The sequence below is a fragment of the Panthera tigris genome, chromosome B1 (genome assembly GCF_018350195.1).
Source record: "Panthera tigris isolate Pti1 chromosome B1, P.tigris_Pti1_mat1.1, whole genome shotgun sequence".
Classification (NCBI taxonomy): domain Eukaryota; kingdom Metazoa; phylum Chordata; class Mammalia; order Carnivora; family Felidae; genus Panthera; species Panthera tigris.
The window spans coordinates 44,404,727-44,428,574 of NC_056663.1; the positions used below are offsets into that span (position 1 = coordinate 44,404,727).

The window sequence follows — 23,848 nt, forward strand, 5'->3', positions numbered from 1 at the left end:
CCAACAGTAGCAGACATAAAGTAATGCTCACGAAAAATGTATCCCTGCAAATAGAGAGTGGGTGCGAGCCAGCAGAGACTGGTCTCTGTGTCCCTATTGCCCTGGGTGAGCAGTTGGCTCCTGTGGCATTGAGTTTCGGGGAGCAGCACGCCTCCGGGCTCACCAGTGCACCTGCTCGTAAGTTTGGCTGAAATTCGGAGTGGTGCTCAGGTGAACTCGGTCTCCAATCAGAGAAGACATTGGGAACGAGGGTGTTTCACGGGTCGTCGAGGCGGGCACTGATGGGGCTCTTTTCCCTGTCCCCACCCCTCACTAGGAAAGTGGGAGTGCCCGTGGCACCAGTGCGGGGAGTGCGGCAGCGCCGCCGTCTCCTTCTGCGAGTTCTGCCCGCGCTCCTTCTGTAAAGATCACCGAGAGGGCGCTCTGGTTCCCTCGGCCCTGGAAGGCCGGCTCTGCTGCTCGGAGCACGACCCCGAATCTCCTGTGTCGGCAGAGTACTGGAGCAAGATCAAATGCAAGTTGGAATCGCAGGATCGTGGAGAAGACCTGAGAGAATAAATGGGTGGTGATTTCTTTTTTTTCTTTTTATTGAAATGACAAAGAGAAAAGAAAAAAGGGGAATCGGTGACGCGTTAGTGGAAGAAGAGCCGGCTGCGGTGCGCGGCCTTGGCCTTCAGCGCTGCCTTACTGAAGTGCGAATGGGGAGCCGGGTGGCGCGGGCAGGAGCACTTGCTGGAGCACTTGCTGGGATCTGGTTCTGTTTTGTCAGCTTGCGGCCTCTTCTGTAGCGGGCCAGATTCCCTTGGTCTTTTCTTGCCTTTTATTGTGCTTCAATGCCTTTGCAGCTGGGAAAAGAGATGTCTTCGCTTTTAGAAGAGAAAGTTTTGTTAATGAGATAAATTTGAAGTCTAGGATGTGTTCCTTGGGTGTAAAAAGCAAAAGTAGCCATCATTCCTTTATTTATTTTCTTTTTTTTTTCTTTTTTTTTTTTATCTTAAGAAATGTAGTTCAGGTAGTCTGTTCAGTGTGCGTGTGCGTCTCACGTAGGAGCTGGAGCAGGCCCTCTGGAAAAGGCTCTGATGATCTTCATATACCTCTTTGCTGAGCAGTAGGGAGGCTGACTTCTCTTTCCCTTCAGAACGTATTTCATAGTCTCAGAGAAGGGCTTTATGGGAGTATTGGATCTGGCCTCTTGAGAACAAAATGCCTCAGTGGATTTTACCTCTGTGGTCTTAACCTAGGTGGGCTTTATGACGTGATAACTCTACCTAGAAAGGAATGTAATGTGGTTTTGGCTTTTGGAGAAAGACAGAAGGGGGTGCGTTCACTGAGTTGGAAATGTTTTCCATTGATCGTGGACGTTTTTGATGAAGTGTGTTTATGTGGACATGAGTGGTCATCCCCCCTCTATCCTGGCACACTGACAAAGGCAGATAACGGGAGACGAGAGGCCCAGACCAGACACTGGATCATACAAGCACCATTTTCTGTTCAGTGTAGTGGAGCCCCCTCGTCCATCTTGGAGAGAATTAAGGGCATTTCCTCTCTTGTCTCTGCTTCCCTGTCCCAATCAAACATTCCCTTTGTCAGCTCGCTGGCCGCTTAGCCATGTTTCCTAGTGGGAACTACACAAATGAATCTGAGCTGCATCTGAGTAGGTTTCTTGGTTTAGTTCCTAATTTGGGGGGCAGAAGGGGTAGGGGCAGCCCCAAGTTCTATGTAGACAATTTATATCTCGTATTATCTAGTAACCAACATCGCCCCCATTGAGGAAGGGGGACACTTCTACAGGGTAAGTAAGAGCCACACAAACACACTTCGTTGTAGGAAGCACTTAGGGAAGCTCCCAAGAAAGCAGCGTTAGCAAAAATGGTTGGTGGTGATGCTTGGATCTCACAGATGCAAGTGTACCAAGGTGTCTGCCCACAAAATTCACTTGCATTTCATGTTTAGGAATATGTATATTCCAGTATTCCTGGTATGAAGTAATTAGTCATGTCAGACCTTGTTGTAACACTGTGCTAAGTAGAAGTCTAGGGCTAGCTTGAATGAACTATAACTTTCTCTGTGGATTCTGACTGCTTACAGTTGCTGATACCTGGTAGCATTTATTTTCCCTCAAGAAGTTTCTAGGAACCTTATGAAGGTTGAGAGAGTAGATGCTCGGCCACATTCCTTCAGTTGTGTCACGCGTGTTCCTTTTTTCTTGTCAATTTAGAGTTCTTCTCTGGAAAAAAGAAGAAACACTGTTTTGTGCCTCTCTCTGTCTTTTTTTAATGTAAATGTGTAATCGTACTGGATTTTCTCTTGTAAAAAAAAAAACAAAACAAACAAAAACCACACTACACTTCCTTTACTTAAGCTCCTAAACTGCCATTTGCCTGATTCCAGCAATTAATTCTGAGGTGACTTCTTGGGCCTCCAGTAATTCTATTGATCAGACATGGTCCCAGAAGAAAGAGCAAAATGGAAAATGCTGTACGTGTTACCAAATATAATTGCTATGAGTAACATGAAGTACAGCTTCACCAAAACACTAAACTCTTTTGCAACATAATTGCTCTTGAGCAATTATATAGTTTGATATCCTTTTAAAAAATAATTTAAGAAAATCTAGGTTTTATCATACTAAAACTTTATATATATATGTGTATATATATATATATGTATATATATATATATATATATATGATAGATGTTTGCTTTTTTAAACTTACTAACATGAAGGATTTCCTTTAACATTCGAAGTGCAACTCTTGTTGAAATAGTATCAAACATGAAATCTTCTCTCCTTGCTTTGTTTCCAACTCAGTGCTATTTAATATCTGAGGACTTTTCTACGGTAAGCCAGGGTACATCCTCTGCACTGCAGGTACCTTAGGTTTAAGTATTTTTATGCAGCTTCTTCATTGTGTCGTGTTTGGTTCATGTATCTGTAACAGCTCTGCTGAGATTTCATCGTTTTTGTTGGGGGTGGGGGGTACCTAATAGGATTGTTCTGCCATTTCAGAAATCAGGGTAGAAAACAAAGTGGCTAACCACAGCTCTGGAGTCTTTGTCCGTGACTGCTCTTTAACAGTCCGAAAAGTGGCTTCAGTCCTGCCAGTGCCAAGGAGCTCTCCTCACACCTCCGTGGTGTCACTCCTGACCTCTTTCATGTATTTCCAAGTTGCAGGTGATAGAAGCAGAGAGGGAGAGAGAGTTGCGCTCAACTGCGCCTCACCAGTGAGGTATTCCAAAAGACGTGTCTCTCTCTCAGGCTTAAGTTGGTATTTGTTAACTTTTAAATCTGTATGTGTGGTCAGAGCATAGATGGTTGGTTTTTATTCTTGTCCAAAAATGAGATAGCTCATGGCAGCATGGGATAATGGTGGTATTTTTTTTTTAGCCTCCTGTTAATTCTTTGGAAGAAGAAGTGAATGTAAAATTTTTGATCATCAGCGTAAAGCTTCAGAAATCAGACAGTAACAACTACAGAGGAAATCCTGGAAGCCCTCCAGGCACGTGCAGTGCAGGAAGGGGCTGGACCCCGGTCACAAGGGAGTCAGGAGGGCCGCCTGGGGCTGGAAGGGGGTGGCTGACCCTTCATTCCTGGAAGGCCAAAGCAGCTGGAGGAAGTGATTCACTCCTGTAATATCTAATCAGGGCTAGAGTCAGGAGGGAGGTGGGTTTTATTTTCATTTTTATCTTAACAAGTTCCTCCTCTACCTTAATTCTCAAAAATGATGGCCTGAGCTATAGAATAGGCTGCCTTTTAGAATCATTGAAACTTGGAGCTGTCTGTGTGTTCAAGTCAGGACCATATCTTAAATAAATAAATAAATAATGGCGGGGGAGGGGGGGGGTTGGTGGCTGCTCCTAGCTCCCTTCTGCCATTTCCACAGAATATTTGGAAACGTGCTTGTGAAAAATGTTTTGAAATTCTGAGATAATCATGTAAAGGACTCTCAGGGCAGGCTGTTGGACACGTTTCTTTCATGGTTCATGAAGTAGAGTTTCCTTTTGGACTAGTCGTGTGGTCTGTGCTCCACGGGGCCGGACCCAGAGCTGCAGTGTGGAGGGTGGGGAGGCCGCTGTGCAGGGGGGAGTCTCTGGACTGCCCGGGATTCGTGGCTCATCCTTCACTTCCTTTTAAGTCCCATGCTCTTCCTTTAGCATTCACCTTAAGGTGCTGCCACATGCCACGTCCCGACAGGGTAAGGAAACGAGTTGCCGTGGAGTCCTCACGGCTTGGGAATCTTACATTTGATGTACTTCTCCGTGAGGTACCATGACCTTGGGGAAGTTGCTTTATCGCTGGGCAGCGCAAATTCCGCTCCACTTCCTTCTTCCAAGGCTGCGGCATCTGGCCGCCCCAAGTCGTTGGGCCTTGTTGCTGCGACTTGACGAGATCATTGGGAACCATTTCCTTTGGCCCAGAGCCACCTCGAATTGGTCCCTGGTTATCTGTAAACAAAGAGTAGAACTCCCAGTTTCAGATGAGCTGGGGAATAGATGTAATTAGACAGCTTTGCCATGTATTAACAAATACTGAAAAGTTGGGAATTTGTATATACTGAAATCTACCGACTTTTACCTGGGGCGGGGACCGGGAGAGAAGGGGTAGAATAGGGTGAGGGCGGGGACTGATCATGTTTACCACAGGTACGAAGTAGTCACTTTAACATTGAGACCTCTGCCTCATTGAATTCAGGTTTTTTAAGTACTTGAAACTCTTCAGATTCCCCTTATTTTACAGTTATTTTTAAATTTATGAAGTAGAAAGCATTGTTTTGTATACTGTTTTGAAAACAAATAGCCTAGTCTCTTATCCTCTTTAACTTGGATTAAAGGCAAAGTTCTGCAAATGGGAGAGGGTGTCCACAGTAGATATCTCAGATTTCATGTATGCATTTGAGGAAGAGACTCTTGCATGAAATACCAGCAGCATTTTTATGAATATTTCCTATGTATGTTCTTTATTTTGTCATTTTGTCACCCCTATCCCCGTGCACCTCCTCTTTCCTTTTAATATATATGCCTGTGTAGGGAAAAAAACAAAAATTTGCACTTACGTTGCACTCCTGAAATGCAGGGTGTAACCTGCGTGTTTCACAAAACATTTCCGTTCTTTTCTTGTCAGTCCATTGCTTAGGTGACAAGTTCAGGTGCTTGTGGCACATACGTGTGAAAGGGGAGGAGGAGGAGAGCGACCTGTGCCTCAGTAGCCCGTGCAAGTCCATTACGTGTAAGACAAAGGGAAAAGATAAACAGTTGCCAAAGTCATTTATTCAGCCCCTAGTTTTCTTACGTGACCTTCTCCATCTGCGGATTAGCAAGAAAGCACCCTCGGGTGCCAGTGCGCCCTCTCCCTGCCTGCTGCGGACCTCTGACTCGAGCTAGTGGCTCTCAGCAGCCAGCAGATCCCCGAGATAAGGTATTCGTAAGGTATTCTTGTCAGTTTAGGAGTGGACTGGATAAAATTTACTTTTCTACTTTTATCTCATTTGTGCTGTCACATACCCTGTGTCAAAAAAGAAAATCATATTGCCTCCGATGACCAAGATGCTAAATGATGATTACAACTGGCTAATAATTAGGTCCTTTTTATATACAGGGGTGTGTGCATAATTGGAATTGGTATGAGAAATTCATTTGTAACCACTTGTGGTATTGCACAAACACAGATACCTACAGATTCTGTTTTCATTTTCTTGTGATCTTTATGATAATGACCTTTGTAGATTGGTTATTTCTGTACTTTGTTTATCTGTAATAAACTTTGTAGATCCTGTGAAATGTTATTTTGCCTAAATCACTTGAGATTTGAGTCTTTAATAACAGAGCATCAATATTCACTAAAGTCAATCTCTTTTGGGTTTCTGTGGCTTGGCTAGAAGCTCTTGACACTAAGGGATTAGTGTTCATTTTCCCTGGGGGGTGTTCCACTAGGGCATTACTGTATAATGACTTGATGTTGCCACATAGACTTCAAGATACATGATATTTTGGGGATTTTGTTGATCGACCTATGTTTTACTGCATAGTGTGAAACGTGTAAAGCTTGGTTAACCTGTATATAGATAGCTTATTGGTGACTAGTTACAGTACATTTAGGATTGCCTGTAATTTTAAGCTTCTAACTACTGTGTGTGCTGGTAGGAACATAAATTTTTGTACATTATATTTACTGAGATGTTGCCTTTTTTTATTTGACAACTACTTTGGAATTCAGACGTGTTTTTTGCTTCCGTGAGGATTAATTTGGAAAGGTTCTTAATGACATTCCACTGATTTCAGATTTTGCTTGAGATTGACTTCAATAAATTGTCCTGTATGTTACAAATTAATTGTGGACTTGTTCATTGCCTGTCATTTCTGGCCACAAGTACTGGACAAGGGGTCATAATGGGAGGGAGGGGACCCGGCGCAGGGCTGAATGGCCCAAGATGTGCACCCTGAGGGGGAGGGGGGCGGCGGTGAGGCCGCAGCACTGCAGGGCCCTTCGGGATGTCCCCGCCGCTGCGCTGCGAATAAACGTGGGGCCGCACTCGTGGGATTTGGTTTGGTTTTCATAGAGGTGAGGTCCTTGGAGAATGTCGCTCCCCGCTTGGCGTGGTAGGAGAATATCGAGGCACCGACTGGTTGGCGAAGGGCGCCACGGGGATAGATGTCCTTCTCATCCGATTTCTCAGACTCCACGGAGAAACTGCTGCTTGGCTGGGCACCGGGAGCCAGCTCCCTGCCCAGCACCCTAGAACGGCCCCGCTTGCTCCCCATTCCTTTGGCGAGGTGCTGCTCTCGGGACGGCCCCGGAGCCGCCCCTCCTGCTCCCGGGGTTGCCGACCCGCCCCGGCAGCGAGGTGGCCGCCCGCCTTCTGCGCGCGCAGTTCCCCCGGCGCCCTCTAGCCCGCTCTGAGAGGAGCCAAGGCCCGGCCTCCCGGGACGGCCCTCCAGGGGGCGGGCGCGCGCCCCGCAGCCGCCGCAGCGGCAGCCACGTCAGCGCGGCGTCTGTCCGGGGCCGAGCGCAGGATGGAGAAGGCGGCGGCGGCGGCGGCGGCCCTCGGGGCCGAGTTGGGCGTGCGGATCGCCCTGTTCGCGGCCTTCCTGTAAGCGTCTTGCGATCGGACCCCACTCCAGACGGGCTGCCGACCCAAAGGAGGCGGGCAGGCAGGCAGCAACTGCCTCGGCCTGGGGCTCCTCGAGCGCCGCCCGCAGGCCGAGGTCCGGGGTCCCTAGGTGGGAAGCCCCGGCCGTCCCAGGAAACAAGCCGACAGGCTCTGCACATTTTTGTTTCTCCTTTAGGGTAACAGAGCTTCTCCCTCCCTTCCAGCGGCTGATCCAACCAGAGGAGATGTGGCTTTACCGGAATCCGTATGTGGAAGCAGAGTATTTCCCTACCAAGCCCATGTTTGTGCGTGGAAAACTAGTCTTCCTTCTGACCCTTAGTACCTGTTACTGAGCTTAATGCCAGGAAGCAGCAGGAGGTGGTCGTTTTGGCTCCAAAACGGAAACTTACTGTCCCCCTTGATGTGCTAAAAATTTTGTTTCCTTATGATTAGGATCCAAATTTAGCAAGATGTCAGTTTTTGCTCCAGGGCCATGTTCTGAGCTCTGTTCCTTAGGATGGGGATGGCCCGAGGGAACTGGTCATTTAGAATAATGGGGTGATGGTGTTGCTGGTGGAGCTGCTAGTGCCCAATCTGACGCTGCTTATATTGACGGGAACAGGGAGCTCTGACACGTGAGTTCTGCTGTCCCTACCACCCCTCTTCCCTGTGGGAGCTCCTTTAGTGGTCTCAGGGTTTGGTTTTTTAACCTCTGCCATGTTCTGGTTCAGGTCATTGCATTTCTCTCCCCACTGTCTCTGATCCTCCTCACCAGATGTCTCAAGAAGGCGGGCGGGACAGACAGCAGACAGGCCTGCCTGGGTAAGAACTAGCGGTCTCTGGCTGGGTTACCTCCTTGGTGCTGGAATGAGAAGGTGGGAGTTGTGGGCTTCAGCCACTGGAGGTGTGACCTCAGCGGGTGGAGACCATGGGGTTCTGCATTCCTAAAGTCCTATCTCCCCTGTACCCGTGCTGTCACCCATGACACCGAAAACTAGCACTCTAAGAACGTAGTTAACTTCCTAGCAGTGCCTATATGCACTGGATAATTTGTACCCCAGAAACATCTTTAGCCTAGTGCAGAAGTTCTCTCTGTGCAACAACACGTTGAGAGAATTATTTCCACGCTCAGCTCCGGTTGGAGCCTGACCGTTCCTGTCTCAAAAAGACACGGCTGCTCTCAAGAGACAATGACCATGCAGCGCCTCTGAGGCAGAAACTAACAGTAAGTTTCTTTGCTTTCCAGCTGCCAGCCTTGCCCTGGCTCTGAACGGTGTCTTTACCAACACAATAAAACTGATAGTGGGCAGGTGAGTGAGCAGGGTCTGCACCTGGGTGCCAGCCCTTCCCCCTCCTCCCCCCCACAGGAGGTGGTTCATGGCTGCACCACACAGCTTCCTCCTTATCCTTTCCTCCTCTGTCTGACCTTGCTTTTTTCACTTAACTCTTCCTCCCTTTCCCTGTGGTTGTCCTGCAGGTGACAGTTGGGCTCTTCACTGCCCTGAACAGCATTTCCCACTGACAGCCGCAGCAGGGTCCACGTCCTCTAGAGCACCTGCTGAAGCTGCAGGGTGACTTGCTCTTTGCCCTAACAATTTATCATGTGCTGGACCGGCTCCCGCCCACCCCACCCCACCCCCCACCTCCCGATTTAAATGCTGACCCTGGAAATAATGCTTTTCTTTTAATGGTGACTGTCCTAATCCACTTCCATTATTTTGCCTGGGACACCATTTGACCGAGAGTAAATGGATTACAGATTACGGATGTCTGATAAAACCAAAAAATAATTTCTGGCATTGTCAGGCGATCTGTGTTGAGATCATGCTTCTTTCAGGCCACGCCCAGACTTCTTCTACCGCTGCTTCCCGGATGGGCAAGCCCATTCTGACTTGAAGTGCACAGGAGACAAGGACGTGGTGAATGAGGGCCGGAAGAGCTTCCCCAGTGGACATTCTTCCTGTACGATGTGAACTTGACATCTCTGCCTTTTGGGGGGCCACTGAATTTAACCTAGGAAATGTGTGAGGATGGGATCATCTCACTAGTTTTGCTCTTGTATCTAGAAACTAGCGAACCCCCCCTTCTTTAATAACCCCAAGATTTCACAAGTCTGAGCCTCAAAAATCAGGGAAGAGAGAGGAAGTAGTTTACCTTCATGAGATCTGGAACGTTTTAGGATTGTTGTATTATTTGCCTAGATCCTGCAATCTTGTACTAGTTATAAAAGCATTAACCTTTGCTGAAGGACTACTATGCGTCAGGTTCTTTGGAAGGCATTTTTGATTCTTATCTCATTTAATACCAAAATAGCACAATGAGGTGGGCAGTATTATTTTTTATGATTCCCATTTATACATGAGGAAACGAAGGCATTGAGAAGTTAAATAACCTGCCCAATTGTTAGTATTCCAAAAACTATTCTCAGAATAAATATTAACTTTGGGACACAAAATAAAGTCCTTCATTTTCCCTTTTGTTTCCTCCTCCTCCATCATCAATGATCTCTACCAGAAGGGTATCCAGAAAGAATAAAACATGCATGCCCCCCCCCCCTCCCCCGCCACCTATTTGCAGATGGAGGACAGCGCTTCCTTTAAGAGACATACACTTATAGGTTTTCCCTCTTCTAGTTGCATTTGCTGGTCTGGCCTTTGCTTCCTTCTACCTGGCGGGGAAGTTACATTGCTTCACGCCACAAGGCCGTGGGAAGTCTTGGAGGTTCTGTGCCTTTCTGTCGCCTCTCCTCCTCGCAGCTGTGATTGCACTTTCCCGCACCTGTGACTATAAGCATCACTGGCAAGGTAAGTGAGGTATTCGTGCCGTGCAAGTTCGCACGTTTCACCCACCATTTTACCCCAAGCATTTGGCATAGAGGAGACGCTGAATGTGTCTGTTAAATGAATAAACAAATAAGTCTGGGTTTCTGAACCAGCTGTATGGAGCATGGGAAAGCACAGTTTCCTTTTAAGGAGAAATGTCCTAAATTTTCCATTATTCTGAAGCATCATAAGTTCAGAATAAACTACGAATTTCATTTTTCTCTAAGAAATTTTTTACCACAAACCTCAAAAGCTCAATTCACTTAGGGTCTTAAAAATCAAGTTTGTTGTCATGAGGTTTTTGTTCAGAAACTAAAGTTCAAGAAAACATAAAATTGTAGTTAAACCAAAGAAATTTAAGTTGAATGACAAAGCAAAACATCCAAGTGACAGAGTACCTTCCCAGAAAACTAATTCAAAAAAAAAAAAACCTGACAGTATTTCCTAAAAGTCCTTAGGAGCCCTAAGGCTCCTAAAGAATAAACTTTTTTTTTTTTTCCTGCAAAGAAAGGCAACTCCTGAGGAGTTTATTGCTTCCTCTAGAGCTCTTTAAATGATGAAAAAGGGGCTAATATCATTAAGTGAAACGTTATTCCGAATTTTTAAAAAATTCAATCTGGTATACTTGGAAAAAGGCTTATTTACACTTATTTAAAGATGTGTTTTGATTTGGTTTAGAAAAGAACCTGATGATAATCCTATTACTCATATAACAAAACTGAGAAAGCCTAAAGAAACCATAAACCTGGAATTGAGGTTTTTTGCAGCCCAAACAAGTAGAGAAACCTGAAGGGCCAAGGTCTCTGTACCGACGTACCTCATTTTATTGCACTTTACAGATAACGTGTCTTGTGCAAATTGAAGTTTGTGGCGATGCTGTGCTAGGCAGGTCTCTGAGTGCCAGTTTTTCACGTTTGCTCGCTTCGTGTTTCCCTGTCTCATTTTGGTAATTGTTGAATATTTCAAACTTTTTCATTATCACTATATTTGTTATGGTGGTCTGTGATCAGTGGTTATGACTTGCTGAAAGCTCAGATGATGGTTAGCATTTTTTTAGCAATAAAGTATTTTTTAATTAAGGTATATGCTTTTTTTTTTTTTTTAGATGTAATGCCATTGCACACTTAATAGACTACGGCACAGTATTAGCGTAACTTTCATCTTGCACTGGGAAACCAAAAAATTCATCTGACTTGCCTTATTGAGACATTCGCTTTACTGCAGTGATCTACAGTTGAACTCGCAGTATGAGTATGCCAGCACCGCGTGGTGTTTTAACATGATTTACGAGTCTAATATGATTAAGAGAAGACCTTATCTCTTCTCTTTCAGACGTACTAGTTGGATCCATGATTGGCCTGACATTTGCCTATGTCTGCTACAGGCAGTATTATCCTCCGCTGACTGACGCAGAATGCCATAAACCATTTCGGGACAGACTTGTACTTCCCATTGCACAGAAGCCTGGTGATCCTTATCATTTTAGTATTTAGAAATTGGAACTACCTCAGTGGAGATCAGGTGAATCACCCTCCGTAATTGCCCAAGAATTTCTGACCTTTTGTCTCTTAAGAGGTACAAGTGAGGACATCAGCACTTCATTCTGCCTCCATATGTTTATGCAGTTTTGCTCACATGGATTTATCACGGAGTCAAAGTTCAAGGTTCTTTTTCACTGCTCTGTGCCACACATTTGGTAAAAAGATCATACAGTAGTCTACCAGCTGGTATCCCAATATCTACAGCATTTTACATTTCATTTAAATGCCATTCTGGGAAGGATCTTTCACAAAGAAGCCTTTGCAAGGGGTGCCTGGGTGGCTCAGTCAGTTGAGCGTCCAACTCGATTTTGGCTCAGGTCATGATTTCAGGGTTGTGGGATTGAGCCCCATTTCGGGCTCTGTGCTGAGCATGGAGCCTACTTAAGATTCTCTCCCTCCGCCCCTCTCCCCTGCTCGCTCAGGCTCTAAAATAAGAAAAAAAGATTTTACAAAGAAGCCTCTACATATCCTAGAAGCTAGAGATGAATTTCCATTTTCTATAGCTCAAAATCTTAAAATCCAGGGCATGACCAAACTAAATTATTTTGGTTCTGTTTACTTTCTCTGGTGACAATTCCATCAAACCTTATATAGGAAAATGTCCAATTCTGGCTGTTTTACCTTCCTACATATGTATCTTACCTGAGTCTAGTTAAATATTGCTGTCCATTTTAAATACTGTGGACATAAATTATTTATTGAATTACTAAGTAAACAGTTTTAAAAAATGGTAAGGACAAATGAGGTGGAAACCACCCTCAGTTGCTAGTACTGAAACATACTCCTAAACTGTGCTCACTAGTTTCCTTCTCTCCATGCATGACTGAAGACCTGCCCAAATGCATCAACTCTGCCAACTGGCTAAGGCAGGAAAGAAAAATTACAGATGTGGTTATCTAGCGGAAAAATGAACTTTCTGTGACCCTTCTTCAAATGGGATATAAGGAACAATTTTACAGGAGATGCTACAGGACCTACAAGTACCTTTCTCTTTACAATCGTACTTTAAATATAACCTTGGCTTATGTGTTTCTGTATCTTCAGTGTGTCTTTTTCCTTCAATAAATGTGATATTCAAAGAAGATGGTGACTGTGGGTGTTTTTGGTCCTTAATACCACACGAGAGCCAGAACATTTCCAAAGTAAAACCCTGGATTCCCCATCTGACATAAGTGACACGACTATCGGTAGTAGAGGCTGATACCTGCAATTACTGAAGAACAGTCTCAGTATTTATTTTGTAATTGCCACGCTTTACTGTATCTGCCTAAAGAAAACACCAGTCCCCGGAAAAGAACTTAAACATTAGTTCTTTGCTCAAACATTATCTTTTTAATTTGCTTTAGAAATATATACGGGGAGAAAATGGTTATTGTGTTAACTTTCTGTATAATGGATGAACCAGGTAAAAGTAGGCAACTGATCAATATGGTTTTATTTCAGTATTTCATAAACTTTTAAATATAATCATGTAAAAAAACAAACATTTCAAAAAGTGCAAAATATTAGAAAGCTAATCAGTACTATTAATCCTTCCATGCAGACAATCTCTTGCTGAAATAAGCAATACAAATTCTGTAGCAGGAAATATGTATAAAATGATACTCTACAGTTGAAAAATAGTCTTGGTCAAGACACTGCACATGATACGACCAAAGTAGTGCAAATAATATGTAACTAAAGGATTTAAATCAAGCCTATCATCCTATGTGATATGCAACCATGATGCTACTACAGGTGGAGAGACGAGACATCAAGCTCTTGTACAGCTGCCTGCCCCTCCCCATCAGGAAAGAACCATTTCTTAGTCCCAGCAGTGGTTGATCTAGCTATCCCAGGGTTATGCTGTTCATCTTTGGTTACAGGAACTCCTCCTTGCTTGTCCTTTGGTTTTACTCTTAAATACGCTCTATTCTGCTAATAGGAAGAATAAACTTAAATTTGAAGACAACTTGACAAAAGCTTCCCCTCTAAAATATAATTAATGCTACTTAATTCTCAGTAACCCTTACTTCAAACTCAGTTTATATAGAAAAGTGTTCCATGTATCTGACATTTCTTAGTGGCTAAGTCAGCATTAGCCTGTAAAGCAGATGGACAAGAAAAGGCCAGGCACTGACCCTGTACCCCAACCTCACCTCTACCATCTCTAAGGTGACAGTGATTAACTTCCTTTTCCTTTCCTCTCTGGAAAGGGATAAAGACCACTGCAGTTGAAGGGATGGCTGAAGTGAATGTTACATGCCAATGCACTGGATACCATGATACGTTTACAAAAAAACATTTTTTATAAAAAACGAAAACACAGCTTGCCTGCCTGTGCCATTGTTACAGGCCTATGGAGTGTAAAGGACTATCACAAAGAGAACTGCAAAGACAAACTGACCAATGAGAAAGAAAACAGCACAGTGGTGAGCAGATGCCTGGAAAAAGTTAGTCTACACGCACCCATCATCTTCAAGGTACCTTTCACTTTGCATGTTCTGACAATGACTACAATAGCTGTTCCTTGGCCCCGACAGGCGTAGGTTTTTCTTGCAGAAAAAGAAACATTTCCCCCTAGCCAAACCGACCTGCCCAACCAACACTGCCTGTGCCATGAGGCTTCTAATACATTTTCTGGATTATGGGTACCAAGGAAGGCAATGGTGTTTACAAAATGTTTTCAAACAGAGCACACAGTACTACCTTCACCCAAGTGGATATGGTGGTTGACTGTCACAGATTCTATTTCACCATAGATGTACTCCTGAAAGATTTTTATTTATAACCAAAGCAGCCTGTCAAGGCTTGTATAACTTTGCCCTCAACTTAAGAAAGAAGCTACTATCCAATAACTAAGTCAAATTTCATCTAAACTCTCCTAAGTTGAAGCACGATATAAAAAGACAGGTCTAGGATATATAACATCTTTGCTTTATAAAGATGCACCTAATGTGAACTAAACTATCCACTTTAGACTCTGAGAGCAGCTCCAACAGCTGTGAAAATAATGAACAGCATCAGTGATTCCTCTGATCAACTGTCAGCCGTAGAGAATAAACAATAACTCTCTCCCAGCTACATTTTGGTCCTTCACAAAGTACTTGTAGGAAAGAAAAGTGGACTCAAAAGAATTTGCTCAACAGTCTTTTACACACCCACTTAGCCTTCAAGTGCAGAGAACACCAATGAGACATGTGTACCCCAAAATGCCTTCTGAATCTCAAGCCTGTTTCCAAACTAGAGCATTTTCTAAAGACAAGCAATAACCTCCTAGAAAAATGTCTACCCAAGCCAAAATAAACTCAAAACAGACTTTATACTCTCTCAAGGAATAAGCAATAAAAATAAAGGATGGCACCTGTCACCCAAGAATTAAAGATGCAAACACGCCCCACTATGAAGAATGGCGAGTGCTTATACGAAGCCAGTGGTAAAAAGCAATATGGTCCATCTTTGCTTTTCTACTCACTTCCAAAAAAGATTATCTTCCAAAGACCCCAGTGGTAAGTGGCAGGTAACATGCAGGAAATGACGTGGCTGAGAGGAAAACGGCAGCAACAAGCAGGTAGATTTTCTGGGGAAGGATCCTTCAGTGTCTGTCTAGGGAAGAGTGGAAAGAGGTCACGATGCAGTCACAGCTGGAAGGCAGCCAGGCAGAATGCCAGAGCCTGATACATGGACTTTCTTGTTACACATCTAAAAGTCTGAGTAACTTAAATCTCAGGATGTGTTGTTCATAATTAAAATTCTAACTACTGCCATGGTAACTCTCAGATGATCAGAGCTATTAAGATTCTGAGTTTAGATCCTAAAAATGATTAAGTGTTATTGGACCAAATCACTAGCAAAGTAAATGAACACTAACCTTTCTCTAAGTGGACTATTGTGCTTTTTCCCCCAGGAATTTTAACCAGAGTCCCTCTAAAAATGAATAATAACCTAGATCTTGGTGACAGGCAAGAGAAAAGTATATTTATAAAGAGCCCAAGTCTACACTGTTCCCCATAACACATTAATATGTAGGAACCATGCAGCATACATGACATTTAAAAACTCACGTTAAGTAGCCATACATAGTTGATTTTCACTGTAAAGGCTGATCAAGGAAGATGCCCTGGGTTTGGTAGATTTCTTTGAGGACCAGCAATACGGTATCTTCAGACTCCCTGTAAAGAGAAAAACTTACATTGTAAAAAGCAGCAGCTAACGTTCATACTTAAAGATGCTTTACACATACTACCTCATTTACACAACCACTGTGCAAGTTTATTTTTTACAATAAAAAGTTCATTTTACAGTGGGATATTACTCAGCCATAAAGAATAATGAAATCTTGCCTTTTGCAACAATATGAATGGACCTGGAGGTTGCTAAGTGAAGTGAACCAGACACAAATACCATATGATTTCACTTATATGTGGAATCTAAAATACAAATGAACAAAAAACCAGACTCTTAAACACAGAGAACAAATGTGGCTGCCAGAAGGGAGATGCGTGTGGGCAAATAGGTGAAGGGAATTAAGACATACTAACTTCCAGTTATAAATAAGTTGGGGCGCCTGGGTGACTCAGTCGGTTTGAGTATCCGACTCTGGATTTCGGCTCAAGTCATGATCCCAGGGTCGTGAGATCAAGTGCCGCATCAAGCTCTGTGAAGCATGGAGCTTGCTTGGCATTCTCTCTCTCCCTCTCTCTTCTCTCCCCTGCTTGCACATGCTCTTTCTCTCTCTCAAAATAAATGCTCAGCACAAAGTCAGACACAGGGCTTGATCCTATGACCCTGGGATCATGACCTGAGCCAAAATCAAAAGTTGCACACTCAACCAACTGAGCCACCGAGGAGTCCCTGAGCTATATATCCTTAAGAAAATCCTTCATGATGTTATTTTATACAATCAAATTTCTTTATGAACTGGATACGAACAATTGCTGGGACACACACACAATAGTATCTGGAAGATGCATGAGAAATTCATAACACTGACTGTCATAAGATGGGAACTAGTGGTTAAGAAGCCCGGTGGGAGGGAAACTTCATTATTATACCCTTTTATATCTTGAATTTTGAACCAGGTGATTGTATTACCTTAAAAAAATTTTTTTTTTACATTTTTGAGAGAGAGAGAGAGAGAGAGAGTGCGAGTGCACGCATGCATGAGCGGGGGAGGGGCAGAGACAGGGAGACACAGAATCTGAAGCAGGCTCCAGGCTTTGAGTTGTCAGCACAGAGCCCGATGTGGGGCTCCAAATCATAAGCCTGAGATCATGACCTGAGCTGAAGTCAAGCACTTAACCAACTGAGCCACCCAGGCGCCCCAGTGTTACCTTTTTTCTTAAGTTTATTTATTTTGAAGGGGGGGGTGGAGAGACAGAGACAGAGACAGAGAGAGAGAGAGAGAGAGACAGCGAGCGAGCGCATGAGCAGGAGAGGGGCAGAGAGAGGGGGTGAGAGAGAATCCCAAGCAGACCCTGTGCTATCAGCACAGAGCCCGTGTCGCTGACGGCACAGATCCTGCTTGGGATTCTCTCTCTCGCTGTGCCCCTCTCCTGCTCACATTTTCTCCCTCAAAATAAATAAAATGTAAAAAACAAAACAAAACAAAACAAAACTAAGATGACCAACTGGATGGCTCTTCCCATACTGTCCCAAGAATGAGCTCTGTGAAAAGGGAACAGTTCTTGGCCATTTACTACAAATTTTTTTTTTTTTTTTTTTTTTACATTACCAGACATACTGCTAGACATTTTTTTTTGTTTTTTGGGGGTTTTTTTGTTAGAGAAAAAGAGCACATGCACAAGAAGGGGACGGGCAGAGGGAGAAGCAGAAAGAGAGAATCTCAAGCAGGCTCCAGGCTTTAAAAAAAGAAAAGAAAGAAAAGAAAAGCAACCAAGTTTAAAAATAAAATAAAAACTATAGTGTGCAAAATACATACATTGAAAACTACAGAACATTGCTGAAGGAAATTAAAGACCAAAATACACTGAGAGATACTGTGTTTGTGGATCTGAAGACTCAATATCATTCCGATGTTAATTCTGTCATTTTATCTGCAGATATTATGCAATCACAAAATCCCAGAAAGCTTTTTATTTGAAATTAACAAGCTCAATTTAAAACATACGTGGAAATGCAAAGGACCTATAGTAGCTAAAATAAAGAAGAGTAAAGTTGGGTGACTCACAATACCTGATTTCAAGACTTATTTTGAAGCTACAGTAATCAACACAATGTTTTACTGGCATAAAGACAAGCAAATAGATCAACGGAACAACCTAGAACCAAGGTAATTCAGTCTCCATCTGAATAAATAAATGTTGCTACAACTGGATAGCTACATGCAAACCAGTGAACTTCAATTCTTACCTCAGACCATATTAAAAAATTAACTCAACCAAAATGGATCACAGACCGAAATATAAAAGCTAAAATGATAGAACTTCTAGAACACAAGTGATATCTTAATGACTTTGGATTTGGCAAAGATTTCTTAAATATGTTAAAAAGTCACAAACGTCAATAAATTGGACTATATCAAAATCAAAAACTTTTGCTCTTTAAAACATTTTGCTGGAAAAATGAAAAACCACATTCTGAGAAAAAAACATGTATCTGAAAAGGACTTGTAACTAGCATAGAGAAAGAACTCCTGAAACTTAAAAAGATAATCTATTTTCCTTAATGGACAAAAGATTGAAACAGTTCTCCAAAGAAGATGTACAGATGGCAATCACATGAAAATATATTCAACATCATTAGGGAAATGCAAATTAAAACCATAGTGAGGTGCTATTACAACCCATTTAGAAAGGCTAAGAGACAAATCATGAAGTTATCATACCGAGTACCCTTGAAGATACGGAGCTATTGGAACTCTCAAACATTGCTGATGGGAATGGAAAATGCTGGCAGGAAAAGTTTGGCAGTTTCTTTTTTATTTTAAGTCAGCTCCACACCCAGCGCAGAGCCCAATGCGGGGCTTGAACTCATGACCCTGAGATTAAGACCTGAGCTGAGATCAAAAGTCAAACGCTTAATCGACTGAGCCACCCAGGCACCCCTGGCAGTCACTTTTAAAAATACTTTTACCCTATGATACCTAGCCATTATTCCACTCCTAGGTATTTTCCCAAGAGAAACTAAAGAATATGTCCATATAAAGTCTTGTACACGAATGTTCACAGTTTTATCTATAATAGCCAAAAACTGGAAACACCCCAAATGTCCACCAGCAGGTAAATGAACAAATTGGGGTACATTCATACAAGAGACTACTACTTGGCAATAAAAAGGAAAGAAACTGATACACATCATGGAGAATGAAGGAAGCCATACAAAAAAGGGTATATATAATAGGATTCCATTTATAAAAAAAAGTCATATGGCATAATGCCAGCAACTCCAACTGTAAGTATTTGCAGATCTACTCATGGTTAGGTGAAATGACATAAACAAGGTGTATAAAGTTCTAGAGTAGAGAAATCTAAAGAGACCCAGCAATAAAAGACTATTTAAATGAATTACAGAATATTCATATAGTGGAGTACTAAAGCTACAAAAGAATGGAGAAACTCTTTATACCTGATAGGCAAAAAACTCCAAGACTCGCTAGTAGAAAAAGCAAGTTACAGAATGATACCTATAATACTTCTGTATTCGTTAAAAGAGACATATAATACAGTCACATATTCACACCTGTGTTATATATGTATAAAATAGACCTCTAGAAGAAATTAGTAAGGAGGTTCTTCAAAAAGTTGAAAACAGAACTACCCTATGATCAAGACTGTCTTTGAAGCTGTCCCTGAATTTACAGCTGAGAGAACACAGCAGCCCAGAAAGCCAGGAGTGGAGACTGTGGGAGAAAGGGGTTCATCATGGTAGATGACCTAAAGTGATTGTTGTATAAAAAATCATCAGGTTGTTGAAGAGCTCCATGCTATTGTTGTGTCACATAAAGATGAAGTGCCTTTTATTAAAGTGGCCAATGATAATGCTCCAGAGCATGCTTTGAGACCTGGTTTCTTAACTACTTTTGCTCTTCCAACAGACCAAAGGAGCAAACTTGGACTTCCAAAAAGTGAAAGTATCATCTGTTACTGTAACACCTACTGGGTGGTTCAAGTCAATTGTTTACTTTTGATGGTTTCACAACCAGCAGCAATGCCAATACAGGACTAATTGTCAACCTAGAAAAGGAACTTGCTCCATTATTTGAAGAATTGAGACAGGTTGTGGACGTTAATCTGGCAGTTGTTTTGATGTATACCTTAACTTTCCTTATAACAGACATATATCAATCCAGCAATCTTTACAGACCATACTACTTGTACCCCTGTACTCAAGAAAGGGCCCTCTTTCCCACCTTACACTAAAAAAAGAGCCTATAGATAAAATTTATGGACATATTGTTATCTTTTCATGCATAGGGTATTTTCTTATTTAGTGAGATCTGGGGATACGACAGAAATGGTTCAATACATCACAGCTCTCATGGTGTTAGTCAGTCACCAACTACGCATGAAATTCTATTCAGTGGGTCAGAATCAAAATCATACTTTGGGGGTACCTGGGTGGCTCAGTCGCTTAAGCATCTATTTTCGGCTCATGTCATGAGTAATCTCATGGTTTGTGAGTTTGACGCCTGCATTGGACTCTCTGCTATCAGTGCAGAGCCTGCTTTGGATCCTCTGTCTCCCTCTCCCCATTTGCACCCAGTCTCTTTTTCAAAAATGAACATTAAAAAAAATAATTACACGGGCGCATGGGTGGCTCAGTCAGTTAAGCGTCTGATTCTTGATTTCAGCTCATGTCATGATCTCATGATTCATGGTTTGAGTTCCAGGTCGGGCTCTGCACTAACAGTATGGAACCTATTTGGGATTCTCTTTCTCTGTCTCCATCTGCCCCTTCCCTTCTCATATTCTCTCTCTTTCTCCTCTCTCTCTAAATTAAAAAAAAAAAATTAATTTTTAAAAAAATTAAAAAATGATCCACTTGAGACATTAAGTGCTACCTATTGCATAATATGCCCAGTCCTATAAAATGAACCAGGAGCTTTTTATTGTGAATAACAACAAGGATGTATTTTTCTTTCTAGTGTTTTATTTCTTTGCGCTGAGTGTGAGGAAGATACAATGGCTTAGTAAAAGTAATAAAATCAGTAAAATTACTAAAAAACAGGAAGAAAAAAAGAACACCCTATGATCCAGTGATTGCACTACTAGGTATTTAACCCAAAGAATACAAAAACAGTAATTCAAAGGGATATATACACCCCAATATTTATAGCAGCATTCCCTACAATAGCCAAAATATGGAAACAGCCCAAGCCCATTGATAGATGAATGGATAAAGAAGAGGTAGTATATATACACAATGGATACTACTCGGCTATAAGAAAGAATGAAACCTTGCCATTTGCAACAACATGGATGGAGCTAGAGAGTATTATGCTAAGTGAAATAAATCAGAGAAAGACAAACACCTATGATTTCACTCATATGTGGAATTTAAGAAACAAAACAAATGAGCATAGGAAAAAAAAAAAAAAAAGAGAGGCAAACCAAGAAACAGACTCTTAACTCTAGAAAACAAACTGATGGTTACCAGAAGGGAGATGGGTGGGGGGATGGATGAAATAGGTGAGAGGATTAAGGAGTGCACTTGTGATGAGCACCAGGTAGACGTATGAAGTGCTGAATCACTATCTTGTACTGTACACCTGAAATTAACATTACACTGTATGGTAACTAAATGGATTTAAATAAAAACTTAAAAATATAATAACCATAATTTAAAAAGAAAGCAACCCTTTTTCAGATTTCTATCAAGCCACATCAGCAGAGATCATTCTTAAGAGCATTATTTTGGCCTCTTACAGGACTGCTTTTATTGAGTTGCACTTAGATTATATGTCATGGCCTCTACTGTACTTATTATCTAGAGATAAAACTGACTCCATCAAATAATAATCTCCTTTATCAGGACTCAATAGAAAAATTCCTCTCAAGACGTTAAAGCATTATTTTTTGAACTCTTACCCCCTACCCATCTTATTTTCCTAGTTGTACTTTCCTTTAGTTTCAAATATTTGATGATTAAGTTCTTTTCTAATAGATGAATTTCAAAAAGCATCATTAATCCATTCTACAATCCATCAGATAGTTATATTTAATAATGATTAATTCTGTTGAATAAGTTCTGGGGATCTAATTACAGCAAGGTACTATAGTCAGTAACACTGTACCGTATACCTGGAAGTTACTAAAAGTAAATCTTAAATGTTCTCATCACACACACACACGCACAATACATAATTATGTGCAGTGATGGAGGTGTTATCTAATCCTATTGTGTTAACCACTTCACAATATGCACATGTATCAAATCACATTGCACATCTTAAACTTGTATAATGTGTCAATTATATCTCTAAATCTTGAAAAAATATTTAAACATTAAAAGATTAAACATTAAAGGGGTGTCTGGGTAGCTCAGTTAAGCGTCCAACTCTTGGTTTCAGCTCAGGTCACGATCACACAGTTCGTGAGCTGGAGCCCCACATCGGGCTCTGCCCTGACAGCGCACAACCTGCTTAGGATTCTGTCTCCCTCTCTCTCTGCCTCTCCCCCTCTTGCTATCTCTCTCTCTCAAAATGAATAGAAACATTTTAAAAATTAAAAAATTAAAACAAAACAAAAAATAAAGTCTGTTCTAGCTACTATAAACACTTTTAAATGGGTTTAAAATACTTTTAGCAACAGTAACATATTTGTCCAGTGCATTCATACATACCCATCCTGTCCTACCAATAGCCAAAGTGGTTTTAGGGGAGCCTGGGTGGCTCGTCGGTTTTAGGGGAGCCTGGGTGGCTCGTTGGTTAAGCATCCGACTTCGGCTCAGGTCAGATCTCACACTCCATGAGCTCGAGCCCCACATCAGGCTCTGTGCTGACAGCTCAGAGCCTGGAGCCTGCTTCAGATTCTGTGTCTCCCTCTCTCTGACCCTCCCCCATTCACGCTCTGTCTCTGTCTCAAAAATAAACATTAAAAAAAAAAAAAAAGTGGTTTTAAAAACTAAACTAACTGAACTCATGGCTGCTGGCATCATCTGCCCATGCTCTATCAAACAGCAAAATAAAACGTGTTTAAATCAGATTTCTTTAGGGGCGCCTGGGTGGCGCAGTCGGTTGGGCGTCCAACTTCAGCCAGGTCACGATCTCGCGGTCCGTGAGTTCGAGCCCCGCGTCAGGCTCTGGGCTGACGGCTCGGAGCCTGGAGCCTGTTTCCGATTCTGTGTCTCCCTCTCTCTCTGCCCCTCCCCCGTTCATGCTCTGTCTCTCTCTGTCCCAAAAATAAATAAATGTTGAAAAAAAAAAAATTAAAAAAAAATAAAAAATAAAAAATAAATCAGATTTCTTTAAATGACATGATTGTTATTTTGTAATTACCTAAATGAGAAATCACTCTAATCCCAAATGTACACTAGCCTATCCTCTCTTTTCTGTATCTATCAAATATCTGTAAAACAATCAGACCAAAAAAATAAATAAGTAAAAACCCACACCCCAGAAACAAAAGCAAACACTTACCAGTAGCATAGATGGCTTTGCAAAGCAAATAAATATTCATTAAAACTTTCAATGGGCTTCTCTTGTAGCACATAGTCAATGCGTTGGCCTCCATTCAGCATTCCCACATTGATGGGTGGGACTTCTTTAACGGCCACAGAGGCCTCTTCTGTGTTAACATCTGGACATGGAGGAACCACAATAACCATCTAAAAGCTTCCAGTCCCCCAAGATTACCCTAACTTCCCCTCAGATGGCTAAGTTTACAATGGGATGAGCTACTCTCTGTTCAGCAAGTTCTCTGCACCTTCTTCCTTTCAATCCCCTTAAAGCTTCTCAAGTCACAATGATTTTGTCCAATCCCATTTTTTCTTTCCTGTACCTCTGATAGCGAATTCATTTGCATCTGGTTTATAAATAAATGTACCTATAGAAATCTTTAGGCAGTTGAAAATTAAAGCAAAAAGAATGCAAAGTTAACTGTGAAATTAAGAGGAGATATATGAGCTAGTGCCCAGCCAGGAAAATAAAACGGACTAATGAATACACAGACATTCCCCTGAAAAAGCTTCACAGAGGAATCTAACATCCAGAATTCCCAAGTGAGGAATGTCTTTTAACGCCTCTTGACCAGGTGCTTAGCTTCTCTTGACATTTTTCCTCACAAATAATGTTTTTCCATAATTCGTGGCTATTTGATAATAGAAAAGACTAGCAGAGCTGAAAGCCCATTAGGACTCATAATATTGGTCCTATACAATAAAAAGGGAAAAACGGGTAAGTAAGAACTCCTGGGAGAATAAGAATTACACATCATGGAGTTACTCTTATCTGATGTGA

General features: G+C 42.1%; 3 protein-coding genes and 1 pseudogene across 21 annotated transcripts in view; 3 read left to right on the forward strand and 1 right to left on the reverse strand.

The window, feature by feature from the left end:
• NSD3 (nuclear receptor binding SET domain protein 3) overlaps positions 1–558 on the forward strand; it is a 110,574-nt gene extending 110,016 nt beyond the window's left edge. For both annotated transcript variants that reach the window (XM_042983432.1, XM_015544220.2), the window contains exon 24: positions 317–558. In XM_042983432.1, the coding sequence (XP_042839366.1) occupies positions 317–558 (242 nt within the window). The remainder of the gene's footprint in view (positions 1–316) is intronic.
• PLPP5 (phospholipid phosphatase 5) lies at positions 494–12,541 on the forward strand. Of its 15 annotated transcripts, none has more exons than XM_042983467.1 (8): positions 494–565; positions 7,285–7,393; positions 7,820–7,910; positions 8,335–8,398; positions 8,926–9,050; positions 9,722–9,892; positions 11,243–11,431; positions 12,281–12,541. In XM_042983467.1, exons 1-7 carry the CDS (start codon positions 513–515, stop codon positions 11,401–11,403), a joined length of 774 nt encoding a protein of 257 aa, XP_042839401.1. In that variant the 5' UTR covers positions 494–512; the 3' UTR covers positions 11,404–11,431; positions 12,281–12,541. The 15 variants fall into 15 exon arrangements, with proteins under 15 accessions (XP_042839401.1, XP_042839406.1, XP_042839409.1 ...); XM_042983472.1 differs by having other exon boundaries at positions 544–565; positions 7,313–7,353; XM_042983475.1 differs by having other exon boundaries at positions 551–565; positions 7,864–7,910.
• The window catches only part of DDHD2 (DDHD domain containing 2), a 30,384-nt gene continuing 15,542 nt past the window's right edge, over positions 9,007–23,848 (reverse strand). For 2 of the 4 annotated variants that reach the window (XM_042983434.1, XM_015544249.2), the window contains exons 17-19: positions 23,030–23,189; positions 15,495–15,602; positions 12,606–15,032 (exon numbers count right to left, since the gene is read on the reverse strand). In XM_042983434.1, the coding sequence (XP_042839368.1) occupies positions 15,521–15,602; positions 23,030–23,189 (242 nt within the window). In that variant the 3' untranslated portion in view covers positions 12,606–15,032; positions 15,495–15,520. Of the gene's footprint in view, positions 9,102–12,605; positions 15,037–15,494; positions 15,603–23,029; positions 23,190–23,848 lie in introns of those variants that run through there. The other 2 variants (XR_006216644.1, XM_042983433.1) reach the window with 2 other exon arrangements.
• LOC102956445 lies at positions 19,314–19,811 on the forward strand (annotated as a pseudogene).

Excerpts from the sequence above, each read along its gene's own strand:
- PLPP5 (XM_042983464.1), top strand. The coding sequence starts at position 6,419 with ATGGCCCAAGATGTGCACCCTGAGGGGGAGGGGGGCGGCGGTGAGGCC. Across the intron at positions 6,560-7,312 it reads TTGGTTTGGTTTTCATAGAG|CGGCTGATCCAACCAGAGGA; the intron begins GTGAGGTCCTTG and ends CCTCCCTTCCAG. Across the intron at positions 9,051-9,721 it reads CCCCAGTGGACATTCTTCCT|TTGCATTTGCTGGTCTGGCC; the intron begins GTACGATGTGAA and ends TCCCTCTTCTAG.